Source organism: Trachymyrmex cornetzi, unplaced genomic scaffold (genome assembly GCF_001594075.2).
Source record: "Trachymyrmex cornetzi isolate Tcor2-1 unplaced genomic scaffold, Tcor1.1 scaffold37, whole genome shotgun sequence".
NCBI lineage: Eukaryota > Metazoa > Arthropoda > Insecta > Hymenoptera > Formicidae > Trachymyrmex > Trachymyrmex cornetzi.
Window position 1 is genome coordinate 622089 of NW_017298429.1, and position 20721 is coordinate 642809.

Sequence of the window (20721 nt, forward strand, 5' to 3'; positions counted from 1 at the left end):
GCATACGCAATTCTGGATTTAGTATGTCCATTAGCGAGTGTAATCAATTAGATCTGCTGACCGAAGACTGGATTCGTTTCGCCGTTTCGAAGCTGAAGGATCGCGCTAATTGCAGGTTTTAACGAGCGCGAGCGTTGGGACGTCCAGCTGCCGCTTCCATTTCCGGGATGTCGTGCGGACATTGCGCATCTTCTCTCTCTCTCTCTCTCTCTCTCTCTCTCTCTCTCTCTCTCACTCAGAGGTGTCTTAGAAAATCAGGTTAACTTCGCCAGGAATTCCCTTTCGCTCTTTCTCAAACCGCTACGTTAAATCGCGTTCGTTTGGTAAATAAGTTTCCAGGAAATTTATCCTGAATTCCACGAACCACAATCTCTAATTGCGAATTTTATTACGTGCGATTTAAATGCATTTTAATTATAGATATCAAATTAATTTTATGTTGTGGGATATTTTAAATTACATTATTAAACTGTTATAATAATTTATTGCAATTGATTATTTTTGAAAATTAATTGTGAAATACGTCAAAGAAATTTAATATCTTATACATATAAACCATTTATACTGCTGTTTAGTCTTTTATTTACTCATTAAAATGTCAAATATTTATTCGAAAACACGAGAAATGATTTTCTATATTTCTATACTTGTGTGTTTAATTTTTAGTTACTTCTAGACACTTTCTTTAACATAATCGCAGTACAACAGATTATACCTGGTTTACAATAAGACAAATGATTATTAGGCGATGATTATTTTGCTATTAGGTGGGAAGAGTCGTGAATAAGACATGAGTAATCTAAAAATATTTTGTCTATCTACGTAGTCCGTTATTAGGGATTATAGCAAAAAGCGTGTAATGTTTTTTGTAATGCCATTTTGCTACTTTCACACAAAATAGATATTGTGTGTATGTTTTCAATTCATTAAGCATTATATTAAGCGTTAACTCTTTTAATTACTCGTTAACTTTTTTTGTAATTAATTTATCAATTTTTGCAAAAAAATTTTATAAAGAAACATTAATGAAAAAGTTATTAAAAATGAAGCACTAATTAAGCACAATTCTAGGTATTTGGAAAACAAAATGGACAGACTCTCAGGATTCTAATTGTATTTTGTTATAATAAGTTCAACGTATATAACTCTTGTATTTACAGTTATTTAATTATAACTGTAATAATAAGAAAAGAAAAATTTTAGTAACAAATTATGGTAATATAATCTGCCATATCTATAGTTAAACATTTTTTATAAATTAATGTTGTTAGTTTTTAAAATATTGTTCCTGTTTCTTTATAGTAGTTTCCTCAGAGGAATGAAAAGATAAATACAACATATTATTTTATATTTCGTCATTCTTGATACAAAAGACCAAAAAGATTTAAAAGAAAAAGATGTAAAGAAAAAAAGAGTCCTTCTATGGCACTCTTTTTCTCTTGCTCGTTTTCTCCCTCGTGAATCGCAGAAGCGAAGACGTTACCATAAGAGGACATCTCCCACCATATCTGGACCTCGACCTCTCTTTCTCTTTCTTTCCTTCTCTCTCCTTTTTCTCTGGGACTGCAGACTCGCAGGCCCCAGGGGTATTTTGAAGGGGATTGTAACTCGCAGATACTTGTAACTTGTAAATATTAACGTATATATTTGTATCGGCACTTAATTAATTTCGATTTAACGAATCGTCATTCTTTTTTAAATTATATATTTTTTTTATAAAGCAATTTAGAAATCTCTCTTGATATTTAAAAACCAATTTATTAGCAGATAAATGTTAATGATAAAATTTTATACATTATATTTTAATACACTTATTGACATTGCTGTAATCGATAAAATCGAAATAGAAAATTAGCATTTGCTTTATTGTAATCAGCAAAGATAGTTACTTTATATATATATATATATACAAACAACACGCGAGAAATCTAATTTTTAACTGCCAATTATAAATTGTATTATTCGAGGTATTGTATGTGCATGTATGAAAACTTAAATATTCATTAAAAATAGAAATGGCAGAATAAAGTTTTTAGGTGCCAAACTGAAAATTTGCTGAAACTGATTGAAGAAATGCGTAATTCTGGATCGCAATTAAATACAGCACGAACCACACACGCTGTTCTTTACAATGATCCTTTTACACGTTCAGTAAGGAGGAGATAGCGGAATGCATTAAAAAGCATCATCGCCATTTACGGTTGTCATCTCACCAGGATAACTTGAAACTACTCGTGGTAAACTTCGCCTTTTGCGATGAGCTGCGGCTCTTTCTGGAGATATCCTTTTTCAAGACTAATGGATCGTGATAAGGATTCAGGTCTCGATAATACAACGTTTAATATCTCTTTCCTCTCGCTTTCTCTCTTTTTTTCTCTAACTTAAAAAAAAACGAAGACTTGTAGCGTGACATGACGCATTCCGATTAAGTTGTCAAAGGAAGCGATTAAGACAGAGTAAAGGTCCGAAAATTATAAATGAATTACAAAATATTTTATATTCCTTATGCTTTAATTTTAATTCTATTATATTTTATTTAATGTCATATTTTTTTTAATATCAGTTAGTTTTTACATAATTCTTTTGGTTGAAGTTTTTTAATTAAACCGGATCTAATTTAAATTCTACAACTGAATAAATGACGTGAATAAATGTTACTGTATAGCTAAATTTTTCTTATTTGTATAGCTAATTTTTTAATGTTTATTTCTGTTATTTTCAATTTTTTTTATGAAATATCATTATAATTATAGATATATCAATACGAATTCTTGAATTTAGTGTCTGTAATTTCTAAATCATTTCTTTATTTTCTTCTATTTTCTTATTAACGCTTTTCTTGTAATGAACTTTACGATTAAATTAATAGGGTGATACCTACGTTTCCGTGACCAGGTGAGTCATCGGCTCTCTCTTGTACTACCCTATAGTGCCTTCATGCCTTGGCACGGCTCGTTTTCTGGGCAAAAGCCGGGATCAGAAACAATGGAAACGAGAGGTCGGTGGGCACGCGTGTGTAAGGTAGCCATGATCGCGGCGGTCACGTTTCACTCTTGCGTTATATGTATCGTGTGGTGTACTGTGTGAAAAGCCAGCAAGGGCTTTTGTATGCACCTCCTCGAGGACATTCTATACTCTTCCACCTTTCCTCTCCTGTTCCTCTTCACTGTAGAGGACGTTATCTCTACCTCCATTCGGTCTCTGACCGAAACAGCAAAACTGATTCTTGTTAGATATCGAAAACTATTTTCGATATTTGCATCTTCATTGATAGAGAAATAATAAGAGAACTTTCTGATTATATATTGAAAAAATTTAAATACATATTATATTTTATATTACGATCGAAATATAACATTGGGAATTAACTTAATAATTTGGAAATCAACTTTGAAATTTTGACTTTTGTGTGTGCGAAAAGAAAATAATTTAATTATTAAGAATAAAAAATGTATAAAGTTTTACAAGAAAAGCAGTAAATATCACATGTTATGAAACCAAAAGACGATCAATAACAAAGCTTCGCATCCGTGTTGTACAGGTTGAAAACGTGAGTTTGTGCGTGGGAGCACTGCGGGCTCTGGGGGCGGATGTAGGTGCTGTGAACCCGGGTGAATTGGCAGCAGGATCAACCCTGTGGCCGGTATTGGCTTTGCTCTTCGCCCTGTCACGCTACAAACAGCGAGCCAAGCAGCTACAGGATATGCCCAGGTAAATCACTCCTTTCGGCAGAAAAATCGATTATCATAATGATTATCTAATGATAAAGGCATTTTGATGAAAAGAATATGTATAACTTTGAGAACCTTTAAAAAGAGATCTCAGAATCTTCGAAACTGTGAAAAGAATTTTGAAATTTTGGATTTTCAAATATTCGGGTAATCTTTAAAATTACAAATATCTGTATTATCAACAAGCAAACTTTCAAGATCTAAACACTTTGTTTTAATACTTTTTAAATTGTCTTAAGTTTGATTGATTTTTGAATTTTACACATTTGAATTAACATTTTTTCTATTTAGGTTATAAAACTTTTTTTAATTATAAAATTTTTTAAGAGTTTTTAAAACTTCTAACGTTTAAGATCTTTTAAACTTATATGTATTTAACAGTTTTTTTTCTTAATAATCTTCACCTTATTTACCCTTATGCAGATTTACTTTTTTATTTTTGAAATTTCTAATCCTCTTTACCATACCGTTAATGGGTAACCATAAACCATACCGACTATAGAGACTATTCGCAATCCAACCTTCTGAAACCGACTATCGGTTTACTGTATAACCTAACGTCGGTAAAATGGCGATGTACGAATCCCTGAGGATTTTCTGTAGATATATACAAGATCTGTTATAGTAATCGGTGGTACTTATTTATCATGGTTTGATAATTTGGAATCATAGCTTTATCAATAATTATGATATCACACTATTCAAGACAATAATCAACTTTATATTTGTTAACTAAATATTATTTATGCAGCATGTTTATCAATGACTGATATTTCATAAAGTTGAATTAATTTTAACATCGACTTAATTGGGAGGATCCCGTTTGCCTACAATCCCGATTGCACACACCACTCATCAGCTGGTGCCTAGTAATTTTTCACTGCTTTACCATTGAGAATATTTTATTTTTAAATTAGCCAATTATAGCGATGAGCAACATGCGATGTGTGCAATGAGAGCCTTTCCGACTTAATTACTGATTCTTTCATGTTGATCAACTTTTATGAGTCGACAAGGATATATTACATAAATGAACAGTGACGTTTTAGATTTAATAATACAAAATGTTGGAAGAAAATTTTTAAGCGCAATTCGGCTTAAATTTAACTTACGTCCTCAGGACTCGTTTCTTGATGGTTTTCGGCCGCGATCGAGTTATTGCAATTCAATAAAACCGTTAAATCAGATTACAGTGCACCGTTAAATGATGAGAAATACATATCAAAAGTTAACGAAAACTTAAGAGGCTTTTATTAACGCTCACACAGAAAGTTTTTACATTATTCCAATATTTTGACACAGTACTATCATAAGATGTATTTAGTAGTTATTTCGGAAATTATTTTTATTTTGAAGAAAACCACTTTTTAATTTTATTATATATAGCTATGATGTTATTATAATTAATATTAAAACTTACGTATTTTATGAATTGTTTTATTATTGTTACATATTTGAATTGCTTATTTTTTTATAATCTTTCTTTTTTCTTAACCAAATTCTTTATATTTATTTTTCCATTGAAAATTAATTCTTTTAACTATTTTATTTAAAAATAATTTATTTTCTCGTTTCTTTTTTTTCGCATGATTTGATGCAGGCTTTGTTTGGTGTGGCATTTGTATTTTATAGTGACCCGGGATCTATGTCGAGAGCTTTGTTTCCTGTCGCGTAGTCGAATCGATACCAACGTCCTGTGGAACGGCGGCTGGGCAGCGGCGTTCATTAATGTCTGCGTTAATCACCCAGCATATTTCCCTCTTTCTCTTTCTTTGGCTTTCTCGTCTACTTCCTCGCATTGTCGATGTCGAGTAAAGAACATACAGTTATACCAATGTTTCGGTACGCAGAAAACGCGTTTTACAACCGAGAACGAGCAACTTCAAATATTTTAATTACACTGCAGTTAATTGCAACAACCCAGAAGAGAGAAAGATGGAAGCGAGACAGAGAGAGCGAGAGAGAGAGAGAGAGAGAGAGAGAGAGAAAGAGAGAGAATGATATTTATTATATTCCTTAAAAATTTAGAATAATGGATAAATTAAAATTTTTAATATAAAATATAAAATATATACCATATATAAAATTATAAAATATCAGAATCGAATAAAAGTTACATAAGATCAATGTAAAATTACAAAATATAATAGAAAATTAATGTATATACTATATTATTTCTCTCTCTCTCTCTTCTCGCAGCAATAAATTAAAGAAAAGATATGCAGAGATAAGTACGAAGAAAAAGAGGGCATAGCTCTTTTAAAAGCTATTTTAGGGGTGACTGACTTTGCGTTCTTATTAATCGTCCGTGGACGCAACTTCACGCACGGCGATGCCGTGCGCCAGAAGTCAAGGTCGATATTTTTAAATTGTAGTATTTTCTTGGATTGAACGACGAATTGCTTTGATGAGTAATGTCCCTAAATTGTATCTTAAATAATTCGAGTAACATTTCGCAGCATATCTAATAAAATTTGTCCAAATTTAAGATTAAAATTTTTCTGTTTTTAATTTATGATTTTCTCTTTAATTAAAATAGAGATTTAACATTTAATTATATAAAATTATATTATTTTATTATATTATTATTGAAAAATTAATAATAATAATATCGAATCAGAACACTCTTTTTCAGATAAATTTAGATATTTTTATTTATAACTTTTCCTTTAATCTTATTTAGAATAAATAAAAAATTCAAATAATTTTAATAAAAAATTACTTAAAATTTTTAAAAGCAATAGATAATTGCTAATTAGAAATAGAAATTTTTTGAATTAATCAATTAAATTTAGAAATAGAATTAATCAATTAAAGTATTCTAAATTTAACAATTAATTTTTTAAATTAGTTTGAGGATAATTTTTTTCTGTCCAATAAAATTATTGTAAATTTTTCATATGATTGGATATCTAACTTGTGTCTCATATTTCGGAAAAGTTGCATATGATTTATGAAAGGAAATATTTAAATTAGATCCTATAGATTTTTCGTACCATATAAAATTCGAATTAAGGGATGTTTGCGTCTGGACTAGAAAATCCTTGGCTTGCGGGAGTCTAGATAACAGAAATACCGAAAGAAATCTCTTTCAAGCAAAAGGGGCATTCGAGCCTGAATCTAATGGAGCGCGTAACGATTCTTCGGGCGGGAGAAACGCGATGCCGGGGCTCTCGGCCAGGCCGCGCATTAACATATTAACAATGCTCCATTATGCCCCGAGTGTATAGTGTATACCTAGTCCCCCGCGTGGGCGCGTTATGGACCACTCTTAAGGCTGCGAAACATATATTTGGAGCTTCAAAATATATATCCTGAATTCGTTAAGAAAACATTTTAGCGAATTTTATATAATTTTTATTAGAAAAAGATTTTGGAATATTTTTGTTGAATATTTGAAAGTTTTTGAATACAATTGCAATAAATAATTTTGTTTATTAAATTTAATATACTTATTGAATATTTGTATAGAAAATTCATTATAATCTATTAGAGCGAACAGGTTTTCCTCGAAATTGAATGAAGAACAAAGCCTCCTTGTCGATTTACTACCTTGACGCTTAATACGTCGAAGAGAGAATATTTTCTCCTCTAATTCATAATTATTTATAACTATATAAGATTACGAATGGCTTTTTATTGAATCGGAACTAATAGTTTAATTTTTTTTTCTTGAAAGAGAATTTTTTATACAGTTTAATAAATTTTAAAGAACCGTAGATAAAATTGAATCTAAGAACTCTCGAGTGTTCGTTAAAAATGTAACAAGCAAAAGTGTGTAAAGACGGATGAATATTAAGGCTGACAAAAAAGTTTTCCCACACGCGTACGCATATATCTCGTTAGAGCATATACACAATCCATCCATGGCACACGCTCATGTGTGCACGTGCACATCGGGCGCGGGGCATTAGCATAAAAATGGTTTAAAAATCCGTCGAGCGTGCCACCAACATTGGTTGGTTCTCAGGGAAGACTGAACCCGCCATTGGCTGGTTGCGTACCTCGAAAGAGAGGGAGGATCGAAGAGAGCGGGCTCCAGAGAGGCTGCAAGAGCTAAAACGAGCGAAGGAGAGACTGAGAGAGACGTTTGGAGGTGGAATGGTACTGTAAGAGAAATAAAGAGAGAGGCTAACGGAGAACAAGGACCGATTCTGCGAGGGTGTATCCGAAGAAGAGAGAAAGAGACGGAATAAAAGAGAGAGACAGGGAGATGAGGTGGGATATAGGAGGGTGCGAGAAGGCTGTATTCAGACAAAGAAGCACAGTAACACTGGAGTACCATAGAGAGATCGAGAGTGAGAGCGAGAGCAAGAGCGAGAGAGAGAGAGAGCCTAGACGTCCAGCTAGACATCAGAAAGGTGCGAGAGAAACACATAATAAGATAAAGCGGGGTAGACCGATGAGAGAGAAAGGGCGACGGAGGGGAGAGGAGTGCATCTGCATGGGGAAGCCGGTGTGAGCCCCCATCGGAAGGGGGCTGGAAGGTGAACTGGAGAGCGAGAGGGATGCCGATGGCGGAAGAGGGGGACCAAGGGTGAAGGGTCGCGAGATACCAAAGCGAAGGGGGGAAAGAGAGAGAGAAAGCACCACGTGCTATGGGAACGGGAATGGCTCTCTCTTCTCTCGCCGGGCCTTTCGCGGCGGTTCAGTTCGAAACGGGCCATCAACGATGCCTACACACCATGGCCACACCACCATGACCATCGCGGCGGAGTGTGGTGGTCGTCCGTGGTCGCCATGAGGCGTCGTCGCTCAAGTCGATGACGCTCTCTCAAGAGTCGAACGGTTTCTTGGGCTTCCTCTCGTCTCTTCTCCCCCGTCGTCTTATCGTCTCGAATAAGTTTTGCGAATTTTTTAAATGTAGTAAAATCGATGGATCCGTTCGATCACGCGCGGAATGCGATAAAGTGTCGGTATTTCGGCTCCGCGAAGAATCGATAGTGATCGCGTAAGTGTAAGTGGTATTATTTCGGAAAGAGAGGATGGAAGTTGACGATACGTTTATGGATTATGTTTAAACGTGATAGGAAAACGCTCTCGTGATACAATCTGTTTGGATGTGTTTGACACGGGAAGATTGATCTGCAAGGAAGTCTCGACGTCATCTTAATCGTTTCTATTTAATCAAGAGTTAATCCAAGAAAATTAATTCGTGGAATCAATAAAATATTCCTATGACAATGATTTAAAATAAGATAAATGAAATTTTTATATTAAAATTTTTATCGTGACATAAGTAAACTGACTGAACTGAAACATATAATTAAAATTAAAAGCTAATTTAATTATATTATAAATTATAACAAGACATATGTACGTAATGTGATAATAAATTAAAATAAATATTAATGAAAAAAGAATATTACCTAATATAGATTTAATTCTACGATAAAAATCTGCTAACTTTTACTCGTTCATTTGTAACTTTTTATTCTGCTGCACTCAAAGTGTCGAGAGCTTCTCCGTATTTTCGTCTTTTTGCATCGATCCCGTAAGGATGTCGATTGTAGATCTAACCTGATCTCATCTCACGATCGACGATAAGTCGGTCGATCGAGCAGCAAGCCGGATCAATTCACGACGAAAGTGTCTGTTGGCACGCTAACATCGAATTGCGGAGTACTTGAAGAAATCTTCGTTATTTTTCGCAGTTGTAATCTACAGACTGCAACTTGTTGCAACTGCGCGTCACTATGGGGAAGATAAAAATCTGAGGATAATTTTTCTATAAAACTTAAAAATTTTGGGAACAAGAATTCGTAGATCGATCAATCGCTGAAGAGATAACGTGACACAATAGCGAGAATTCGAAGAATTGAGGATCAGGCAGAATTGATGAAATATGTATGAATTTTGAGGGTGAATTATTCAGCGTCTCGTAAGAAAGGAGGTACTTCGATTGCTTTCGATTTCTCAGGACGATTTCCGTACGGAAATCGACATACATATTGAATTTGAAGTTTCTAACAAAACTCTTGTCTTTCAGACAGATTTTTATTCAAGAAAAAGGAACCAAAAGTGTAAAAAATGGTGTGAAAATTATAAAAGAAAATATAAGTATTATTACTATTATATTATTAGAAGAGTAACATCAGTGAAAAAAATAAAAGTGATATCATATTAACACAATTAGGCGTAATTAGTGTAAAAAGAGAATGCTAAGAGGTATCATTTGGATATCTGTATATATATCAGTACCTCGAATAATACGTAAAAATAATGTCGATAACAGAAGATAAGAAGATTATAAAATACGTTTAATAAAAATATAATTTAATTAATCCTAAAATATTTAAAATTATCAATCATATCAAGTAAGATCAAGAATTTCTTTATGTAAGCAGTCGATATTGAATCTCTTTCTCACACAAACTTTTCTCATCCAGTTCAATCTCGCTTTCATTTAAAAGATAAAAAAAAAATATTTTGTTTCGGAGCGTGAATAATTCCAGTATAATAAATAAGACGAATAAACGTACAAGATAAAATAGGATCTGGGATCTGACGAATAGAAAACGACGTTGGATCTCTAAACAATAAATTTTGCCATTCGATCGACGACGAGGATCAGCGAAACGATATCAAGAAGCTCAATCCGAAGTAGATCTCTTTTATCACCGGTGTCTCGTTCCCACGTTTTACGAACCCTTATTATAGTGAGGATAATAACAATCTAGAGAGGAAGGGACCATCGGGTCCATCTCTCGATACGACTCGATCGTTAACTCGCAACCTCGAAGATATAATAAACAGGATGAACTAATAAATTATTGTTATTACAAACTTTTTTTATATACCTTTATAACTTTAGTAAAACCACTCCTTAATAAAACAACAAAGAAAATTGTAAAATTGAATAAATAGCTGTGAAATGAAGTGAGACGAAGTAAAGTTTGATATATATTAGTTGTAATATCTTGATTTAATACATTTGTAAGAAATTAAACCAATAAGTAATATATAAATGACTTTATTTCTAACAATAAAACAGTACTGAGTTATTTTAATAAAAAACAATATAGATTAACAATGATATAACATAAAGTGCCACTTGAGGCAGTTACTCTCGTCAGTTTAAGAAGAGTCATCTGCAAAATATTCGAAGAGAAAAAAAGAGAATAACCAGCATCATGGGAAATAGCGGAAGCAGTGGGGGCGGCAGTAACAGGAAGGCACGAAGTTTGCCAAATTCACCAGAAGCACACAGGTATTCCAGCATTCTTTTCGCCGAATTAGTTCGAAATGAAACATAAGACCGTAAAATAGAAGTAAGACGAGAAGTATTAAAAAATAAAATGTAACTAATGAACATTTGTTTGTTTCTAATATTGACACAGTATGAATTGATATATCACTTGTTGTAGATGGAAAGAATTCTTATATTTATTTTATTGCTGCTTCCGACGTATTCTTATCCTTATACCTCATTGTATGTTTTTCTTTATTTTTTCATTCGTTTGGACGAGCGACGATGAAACCGGTTATTCGGTATATTTAGGATTTCCTGAATCGCGCGCTACGTGTACACATTGCCGCTATGTGTAAGTTCTTCGAGGAAAAGTAGACAGTAAAGTTTTTTTTTTATACATCCATCTTCTTATATAGATTGCATGGAATTAATTATGGAAATTAACAAAATTGCGTTTTCACTGAAGTGAATATTTTGAACTAACTAATAGAAAAATAAACGAGAACAAAATGGTACTGTAAACTTATATGTTCAACTATTTAATTTGTATATCTTATTAAAACAAAAAGATTATTTAATTAATCAAAATTTTAGTCAAGTTTATGGCGTTCTTTATTGATACAAAAGTCGGATAAATTATACTCTGAAAAAAATTTCTGGTTGAAAATGGACGAATCAGAAATTTCTGGTTAAATTTATTAGAATTCTAGTTGAGATAACCGGAATTCTGGTTGATACCATATTTCTAGTAAAATCTACTAGAATTCTTATTTTTACCAGAATAATTATGTTAATCAGAATTCTAGTTATCTCAACTAGAATTCTAATAGACATAACCAGAAAATTCTGATTCGTCCATTTTCCACCAGAATTGCTGTTTAATCCAACCAGACCATTTTTTTTTCTCAGTGTAAGAATAATGTATTATTATTTTTATGGCGCTCGAATTCTATTTCTCTATATTTTATACAAGTTGCCAAATGACAATGGCCGCTGATTCGAATCGCGTGTCGTAGGTTGGAGGTATTGAGGCTCGCGACCTGCGACGCGGGTCCTAACCGGTCTCTCCAAGTTCCCGTGGCGATCGGTTGCGACCGACCGGGCGGATCTGGTTTTGCATTTTTCCGTTCTCGATATAGATCGGTGGCGACCGACCGACTCACGGTGCTCTTCTTTCTCTCTTTTCTGCTATCGTGTAATTATGCTCTCTCACGTACATAGGAAATCGCATTTTGCAACCAACCGTGTCACGAATAATAAGAATTATCGAAAGTCAAAACAATATGTCTTCATAATAACGTTCTTACGCACTCCTAAAAGAAATGGAAAATGAACAGTAGTCTTACACTATCTTACAACAAACTAATAATACGTTTTTTAAATTATATTACAAAGTATACATATAATATACATTTGCATATGTATAAAAATTATATTAGATGTTTTATATATATATTTATTTATGAGTATCAAACTTTTAATATAAAAAATAAATAATTTATTATCAATATTGTTCTTGGAGGTATGATCTGTTTTGTGGAATAATCGACGATCACTCGCGAAAGAATACGCGGAAGAACATGAAATTTCGGGCGGAATTTTAATAGCGATGAAATGTGGAGGGTAATAGGATCCTTTAATTAAACCAGCTTAAAAAATTCATTTCCCGTCACCAACATGCAGAGGGAGGAGCCCTTCGGATATTTTTCCAAGTATCCTTGATTTCAAACACTCAACTGAATCATAAGATATAAAGATGCAAATTCTTTTTCATGATCGTTAATATAATTAAATAAAGATGTTGAAAATCGTTTTTATTGTTAAAAAAAATCATCGATGATAATTTCTATGAATGGACTGATCTATCATTAAAATGTCGTTTCAACTTTAAACGCAACGAATAATCGTACACAAAAGCTTTAAAAAATTTGCATCAAAATCTATATATAAACGATTTATTCATTTTATTTTATATATATGTAAGTAGGTTATAGAAATGAGAATTTGATTCAAATTTAATGCAAACTTTATTTTTTATTTTTATCATTTTATTTTATTTTTGTAAACTTTTTGTTTCTAGGCAAACAATTTCCCGAATGAATCTTTTCCTTTTACTTTCTCTTCGTCCTTTCTTTATTTAGCGAACGAGTTCAAAGACATCCGCGGAGTCGACGAGAGTGAGTCAATGTTTTCGATGTGAATGGCCGCAGAAATAGATCCTTGGGCAAGCACGTTTCGTGATCGCACGATTCGCGGGCTAAATTCTGCGCAACTGACTTTAGTGAAACGAGAACGAGCTGTGTCGTCTCGTGTGTCACCAATCGTGCGTATCAAGTAGGAAAAACGAGGATTCACCGTAGTGCGTAAACAGGGATTATTCGAGTTGACAACGTTGCGCTCGTGCGTAATGATTGAATCATTTGGACAACTCGTTTTAGAGAAACCGACACTCAAGCCATTTATAAATGATTATAAAAGAATATAAATTAATACATTATAACAATATTACATTAAAGATATTTAAAAATGTTCTAAGAATGTGTAAAATATCAGAAAAAAATTAAGAAAATTCTAAGAAAAAAAATACGAAAACATAATTGAAATAATTGAAATAATTAAATTTCGAAAGTCTAAACAAACCGTTAAAATATTATTAGACGATTTTTGCATAATTTATTCGTATTATTCTGTCGATATGTGGATTAAAGAATTTTCTTTAGCTATTCTTTCTAAAACTGAACAACTAAATTTTATTCTGCATTTTTTATTTTATTTTTTACGAGGGTTAATGTTATTGTTTATTATTGTTTTTAATATTGTTCTTATTGCATATAAAACATAAAATTTAATAATTAAATATGCATAACCTTTATATTCGCGGCAAACAAAGAGTAACATTCGATTGGTTCCGAAGCGAAGATCCGGCCGTGCCCTGATGAGAATCGATGGACTATATTTTGCCGATGGTTCCCCAGGAGATGCTCTTGCCAAGTTCGCTTTGATTAATTAGAATGGTGCATTGTTTGCGATGCATCAGTGATGATGCATCGCGGCAAGCAGGCCGGAGGTCGGCGGAACCGTTATGCATCGTGATTGTTTCAGATGCAAGAAGTCCACCGAGAGATCAAATTCTACCTTTAGATTGTATATAAAGAATAGAACCAAAAAATATATTTAAAATCTTTCCATGAAAAGATATACCTAAAATGCGTTCAAAAATTATCATAAATAGAAATTTTAACACAATAATGTTTTTCAAATAATTTTGTATATTATTAATTCTAAAATTATCAGTGACAATCTAATAATTATTATCGATGTTTAATTATTTTCTTCGTTATTCAATAAACAATACTGCGAATATTTTCTAGTGATTCTTTCATATATTTTTTCACTAAAAATTGTACTAATGAAACAACATTAAAATAAAGTGACACAAGATTTCATTCAAAATTAATGAGTATAACACTTTGACTAGTGATCCACTATTTTGCATATATTTTGTTAATAACAATGCACTTATCCCATTTAAGAGAAAATAAACTTTTATTTTTTTTTATTGCTTTGTATGACATATTACATTCAAACATTTTTCACAATCTTCAATATACAACATCTTCAAAATCTTTTGGAAATTTAAGTATATTTTAAGGAACGTAACGGTATGCACAGCGTCCTTGCCTGCATATCAACGATAAACGGTGATCGTGAAAGAACCGCGGTAATAATATCGCCTCGCGGGGAAGAACGGTTCTACTCGTCGTCATGCTTCTTCCTGGAAGCGGCAGTTAAGTCCTTCTTCTCTTGAGATCCTCTAAATTTATCCCGCGCTTCGCTGTAACGAGGCTACGCTTCGCGCCGTATAAAATCTTTTCTTTCTTGCGGCTTTCTTTCTCCTTGAATAAGACTCGGTAATTACTTCTAATACCTGTAATGAATTATTCGGCGCTATCCGCGCCCAGTTCTCGCCTCCATTTCTCTTTGGTCTTTGCTAATGCGACTTACACTCGTGCGCGACATCAATTTATAACAATTTATATTTGTGCAAGCAACATAAATAATTTGTCAAAAAGCGAAGACAATGAAATACAGCAAAATACATAAAATACAGTTAATCCGTCTGTGGTATTTTTTTTATCTAAATCGCGTTTTAATTTAAAAAAATATATTTATTTCCATAAATCTGTCGACAGCACTGAAATATTTTTCAGTCAACCATTTCCAATTTGCTTTTTATTGGAAGTTAGCTCAGAGAAATTTTTTAATAAAACTTAATATTTAATGGTAAATAATTGTGCAGATAATAATGAAATTTATATATAACAAAGAGAAATAATAATATTTTAAAACAAAATAAATCAATAAATACATAAAATGAAATACTTCATAGTCATTTTCGATGTATAATATTTCTGCCTGCTAACACGAATCTGTTGGTGAAATTTAGGTTATTATACGTCACAATTTTGAAAAAAATGGTATCAAAGAGGCAAAAAATGATGTGATAGCCAAATTTGACCAACGGACTCATGTTCAACAGTCAAAAATATATTGGAAACAACTATTTACACGTGTTGAATAGCTTTTGACAGTGTTATTATGCCTTCTATTTTCACAATAACATTACTATGAAACAATATCTTTATTTTTAGACCGTATATGTGAGAAACACAATCAATACTAGAAATTTAAACGCCTATTACGGTCGAAGCTGGATTCGTTGCTTCAAATAATTCAATCTTGAATTACTAATATATACTATATATGTACTTGCATATATACCATATTGTAGTCTTTTTGCAACTGCGCGCCGAATTGTTTTCCCGGACTAAATAAACGCAATTAAAACTACTCTAGTAATCGCGAATTAAAATTGACAAGCAATTTTAATAATTTGATGCTACCATCAAGCATCATACATTATAAAGATGTTAATGTATTAAAACTGTTAATAAATTTATTGCGAAAAATATTACCTCGGCCGAGACTTAAACCCGAGGTAATTTTTCGCAATAAATTTATTAACGGTTTTAATACATTAACATCTTTATAATGTATGATGCTTGATGGTAGCATCAAATTATTAAAATTACTTGTCAATTTTAATTCGCGATTACTAGAGTAGTTTTAATTGCGTTTATTTAGTCCGGAAAAACAATTCGGCGCGCAGTTGGAAAAAGACTACAACATGGTATATATGCAAGTACATATACAGTATATATTAGTAATTCAAGATTGAATTATTTGAAGCAACGAAGATCCAGCTTCGACCGTAATAGGCGTTTAAATTTCTAGTATTACTATGAAATTTATAATATAATTAATATAATGTTACATTAAGCTTAAAAAAGTGATGTGCCCCCAATATATTATGATATTTAGTTTTTCAGCGAAAATTCTCTTCGCGCAAAATTTCGAAATCTCGTTGTGGCGAATAAGAGAAAGAACGTTCTCTCTATATCGAGCGACGGGATCTCTAATTGGCGACCGTTCGAAAAATCGTACCGGCTGGCCCGATCCTGGCAGTCAGCAATTAAAAGGAATGTCGTCCCTGCCGATATGTATCTTGTCGTTGCTGGTCGACCAGCCTAATCACGCGCTCTTGTTGCCCGCGAGCGACGAAGAGAGATAGTGACTCCCTTCCTTATACATTTTGCAATTGAATTGCACATATGGCGCGTTTACATCGTTCGTCTAAGCAATTATTCGATTATCTTAGCTCTTTCTATAAACGTTTGCGAATATCTATTTATATCAGCTGAGAAAAACAACAATTGTGAACAAAATAATTTATTCAATGTATTTGTAATATAATTTTTATTAATTTAACATTAGTTTAATTAAAAGGAAGTATTAAGATTTTTAAAGATATTAATTTATTATTTGCAGATAAGAGTTGTTACGAACGCCAATAATAAACGGAAGATAGAATTTTTATGTAATTGCATTTTATTATTTTTCGCAAACATTAATTCATTATCTACAGAAAATAGAATTAATTAACCAAATGACGAGCATGACGATATCAAAATGATGAACAAATAATGACGAGCTTGTGTCGTTTGTTACTTGTAATTGTAATCATTAGATTACATCGAGAATGTTACAAATGCGCATTACTGGTCATTCACAGACGCTAATAAAACATATTGATTAGATAATTAGAAACCGAAGGAATGAAAATAGCGAAAAAAATCGTATTGTTAATTTCGCTAACCATTAATGAAACGTAACGCAGAACAAATTATTGTATATTGTGTGCGTAAAAATTGATTACATAGTATTTGTTTGAATAAAGACTCTTATCGAGCGATTATCGAACGCGATTAATCAAACGTCGCGATAATAATGGTCCTTGCGAAACTCAAACATGTGGCTGCACGGCAGAAATTAATGTAATCTGAGATGCCGTCATAAATAACGTAACATGACTACAAAATAGAGTATACTTGCAGAGTAAAACGAATGATAATGATTAGAGAAAAAATATAAATAAAGCATGAGCAAAAAATTGCTTTAAGAATTGATTTAAGAAATCATCTTTAACAGAAAGCAAAAATAGAAATTATAAAAATTTTCAAAAATTAGAAACAATACATTTAGAAAAGATATTGTTTTATTTTATAAGTATATATAATACAAGTGTTACTTAATAAAATATTTATATTTTATTAAGAATAACAGTATTCAATTATTTCTACTTTCATATTAACTCTTTATTTTGTCAATGATATGATTTAATTATAATATTCGTTTAATGATCTATACGAGAGCAATATGATTACAAACAAAATAAAAAATTAATCTTTTAGCGTTTGAAGGCGACTGATTCCTGAAAATCAGTGCACGTGTCAGAACTAATTAAAAATTTTAATGAAACGTATCGATAAGAATTAGATCGATAACCAAACGAGAAACAAAGACATCGTAAAAGCACCGTTTGCGGTCAAGAAATGCTCCATCTCGCACTGATATTAATACGTCTCTGGGGGTAAGACGTCGTGGCGGCATGGCACGGTGGTGGTGATGGTGGTGGTGGCAGTTGCAACATGCGCCACAGCGGGCGTCGCGTCGCGTCGCGTCGCGTCGGTACGCGCCGACCATGGCATTAATTTCCGATATTGCTCTCGTAAATATTCGCGACTCGCCGCCGACCATCTCCCACCGGATTGAAATACTTCTCTTTTTCTGGATTCGACGTTGCCGGCGCGCGTTCCTGCTACTGGGGACTCATTTTTTATATATCTATCGATCCTCAGAATCGTAGATATATATTTACGGCGAGGGAACGGCGCGATTTAAAATGGTTTTATAAAAATAAAAAAATAATTTTTGATGTTATATGACATTTTAATTTAATTTGTCGCTTGCTAGACTGATATTATGAAAAAGGTGAATAGATAGAAAGAAAATTATTTATTAAAGGTTTACGTATTATATTCTCCAAGAAGTTTAAAAATCTTTAAATTTCATGTTTTATGAAAATGCTAAACTAATTTTATTATCATAATCATAGATTCTTTATTTTTGCTTTTCTCTTGTTTTTGTGTTCTAAAAGTTTTGTTAAATTTTATATTATTTTTCTGGATTTAGCAATAGGAACATCTAGCTCTAGAGTTTCTTCTTATGTACCTACACAATACTGCGGATTCGGTTTCAATATATGGAAGGGAGAATTCGGAATAGAAAGGATATCCTGAAATGCATCTGCGATAGGCTTGCATTTTGTCATGCAAAAAAAAAATATAATTTTTCTTTTGGTAAAAGACTTTTACTGAGTAACATTTTGTATTATATATAAAACATATGAAATTGTGATGTACCAATTTGATACACTATAATCATAAAATTAAAATGAAAACTATAAAATATATAATTTAAAATCTTTTCTGATAAGCATGTGACATGATTTATCGAATTTATTTCTGTATACAATTGATTAAGACAATCCTTTTAGAATTCATCAATTAATTCAGTTATTGATAATCACAAAAGCGAAAAAGTAACTTTTTAATTAAAAATCGTCGTTTAACACACATTTCACGCGATGATTCGACGTAAATTTTACGACTCATCGTGTACTTATCACGTGCATACAAGCAAAATGGAAATTTATAAAACGCTTTATGTACCTATGTATCTTTGGGATGCACTCATAATTTAATCTGTCACATATATATCGTGCTTGCATTGTGCCTTCCTCAGGCATTATTGTATCGTGTTCCTGCACGACGGGCACGGAAATTGCATCTCTTGCAGGTCGAAACAAAGAATATAACGAGAAAGGTGTGTCTCACGAGTTGCACTGCACCAGCTGTGCGTGCGATGCAAATGGATGCGAGACCCACCGTCACTACATAAATCGAGAGAAACGAACTCGTAAACTGACTATACAAGACATTCTAAAAGATCATGTTATTAATGCGGTTTTCCGTATATATATTAATTTTTTTTTATTGAAATGTTTGAAGTTTTATAAAATTAACAAGTAATACATGTAGCTATTAAATTGTATATCTAACATTATTCGATAATGTATTTTGATATTGATTAACTAGACAATTTCAATCAAATTATATATTTTTGAAAGTGAAAAAAATATCAAATATTTAGTTTTTGAAAGTAGATAAAAAATATAAATATTTCTACTACATTGTTTATTTCTCAATACTGCAAACCATTTCGTTCATCTCGTTCCATTTAGTCTGATTAATCTTTTTACTTTTCTCTTTATTCCATCGAAAATAAATAAGTTAAAGGACATATTAAGAATATACGATTTACGAGTGAAAGGATAATTCGTTATCCTTTTTCTCATCTTTTTCACTGAATCTAGTAACTTTTGCAGTTCTTCTTCGTTTCGTGAGCATTTGAGTCAATTGGCAGCTGCAATTATTTTCATTACAGTAAAATAGCGGATAAATTTAGGACAAAGCGATGATTTACGCGTGATGTAGATATCGGATAGCCGGGTTTAGTGTTAAACACGCAGTACGAATACGAGTCAAAGGCCGTTTCTCTACCAAGCCTGTTATATTCACGAAGTTTATGGACGGTACTTGGTAATTCGAGCTTAAGAGTGTGTATATGATGTTATAATGGATCTATATACACATGTATATATACATACATCAAAAACTTGCTAGTTGAAAGGAATTTAACCATGTATATATTTAATTGCTGATTTACGCGTTTGCCGGACTGAATTAGCTGACAGAATTGTTAATTAAACAATGATTTAAGACAGATAATTTATGTTATTTGCGATTGAATTTGTTTTATATTATATTTTATTAAGATTTTTATCATAGTTCAATGTTTCATAATATATTTTTTCTCATCTAAATATCTATTTATAATAAAATATAAAAACATAGATAGAGATAAGTAGTAAATTATAAAATACATAAAATTAAATGGAGTGAACATAATATAACAAAAAAATAATTTCACAATACAATAAAAATCACTGCGTGATTTAAATTACTGATTATGAATTTAACATTTTGTTACATTGTTGCTTACATATTTATGTTTTACAGAATCATTTTCTTATATAAATTCAAGTAAAGAACGGGCAAAGAGCCAAAGTATAAAAAATTAACAACAAATATATATATTAAAATAATAGAACATACATACAAATTTAGCCAACAAAATTAACAAACGTTTCGAACCCGATCGGGTCATTTTCAATGATAACATAAATTAATATAATATACAGAATAAAGTTTTTGAAATATCGCCACTTGAAGAAATTTGGGTAGTATCATTGTAGGTCTGATTCCTCGGAAATAA

General features: G+C 32.0%; 1 protein-coding gene across 3 annotated transcripts in view; it reads left to right on the plus strand.

The window, feature by feature from the left end:
• sick (sickie) overlaps positions 1 to 20721 on the plus strand; it is a 180085-nt gene that overhangs the window by 74452 nt on the left and 84912 nt on the right. For 2 of the 3 annotated variants that reach the window (XM_018511347.1, XM_018511346.1), the window contains one exon: positions 3542 to 3711. In XM_018511347.1, the coding sequence (XP_018366849.1) occupies positions 3542 to 3711 (170 nt within the window). Of the gene's footprint in view, positions 1 to 3541; positions 3712 to 10767; positions 10942 to 20721 lie in introns of those variants that run through there. The other variant, XM_018511348.1, reaches the window with a different exon arrangement.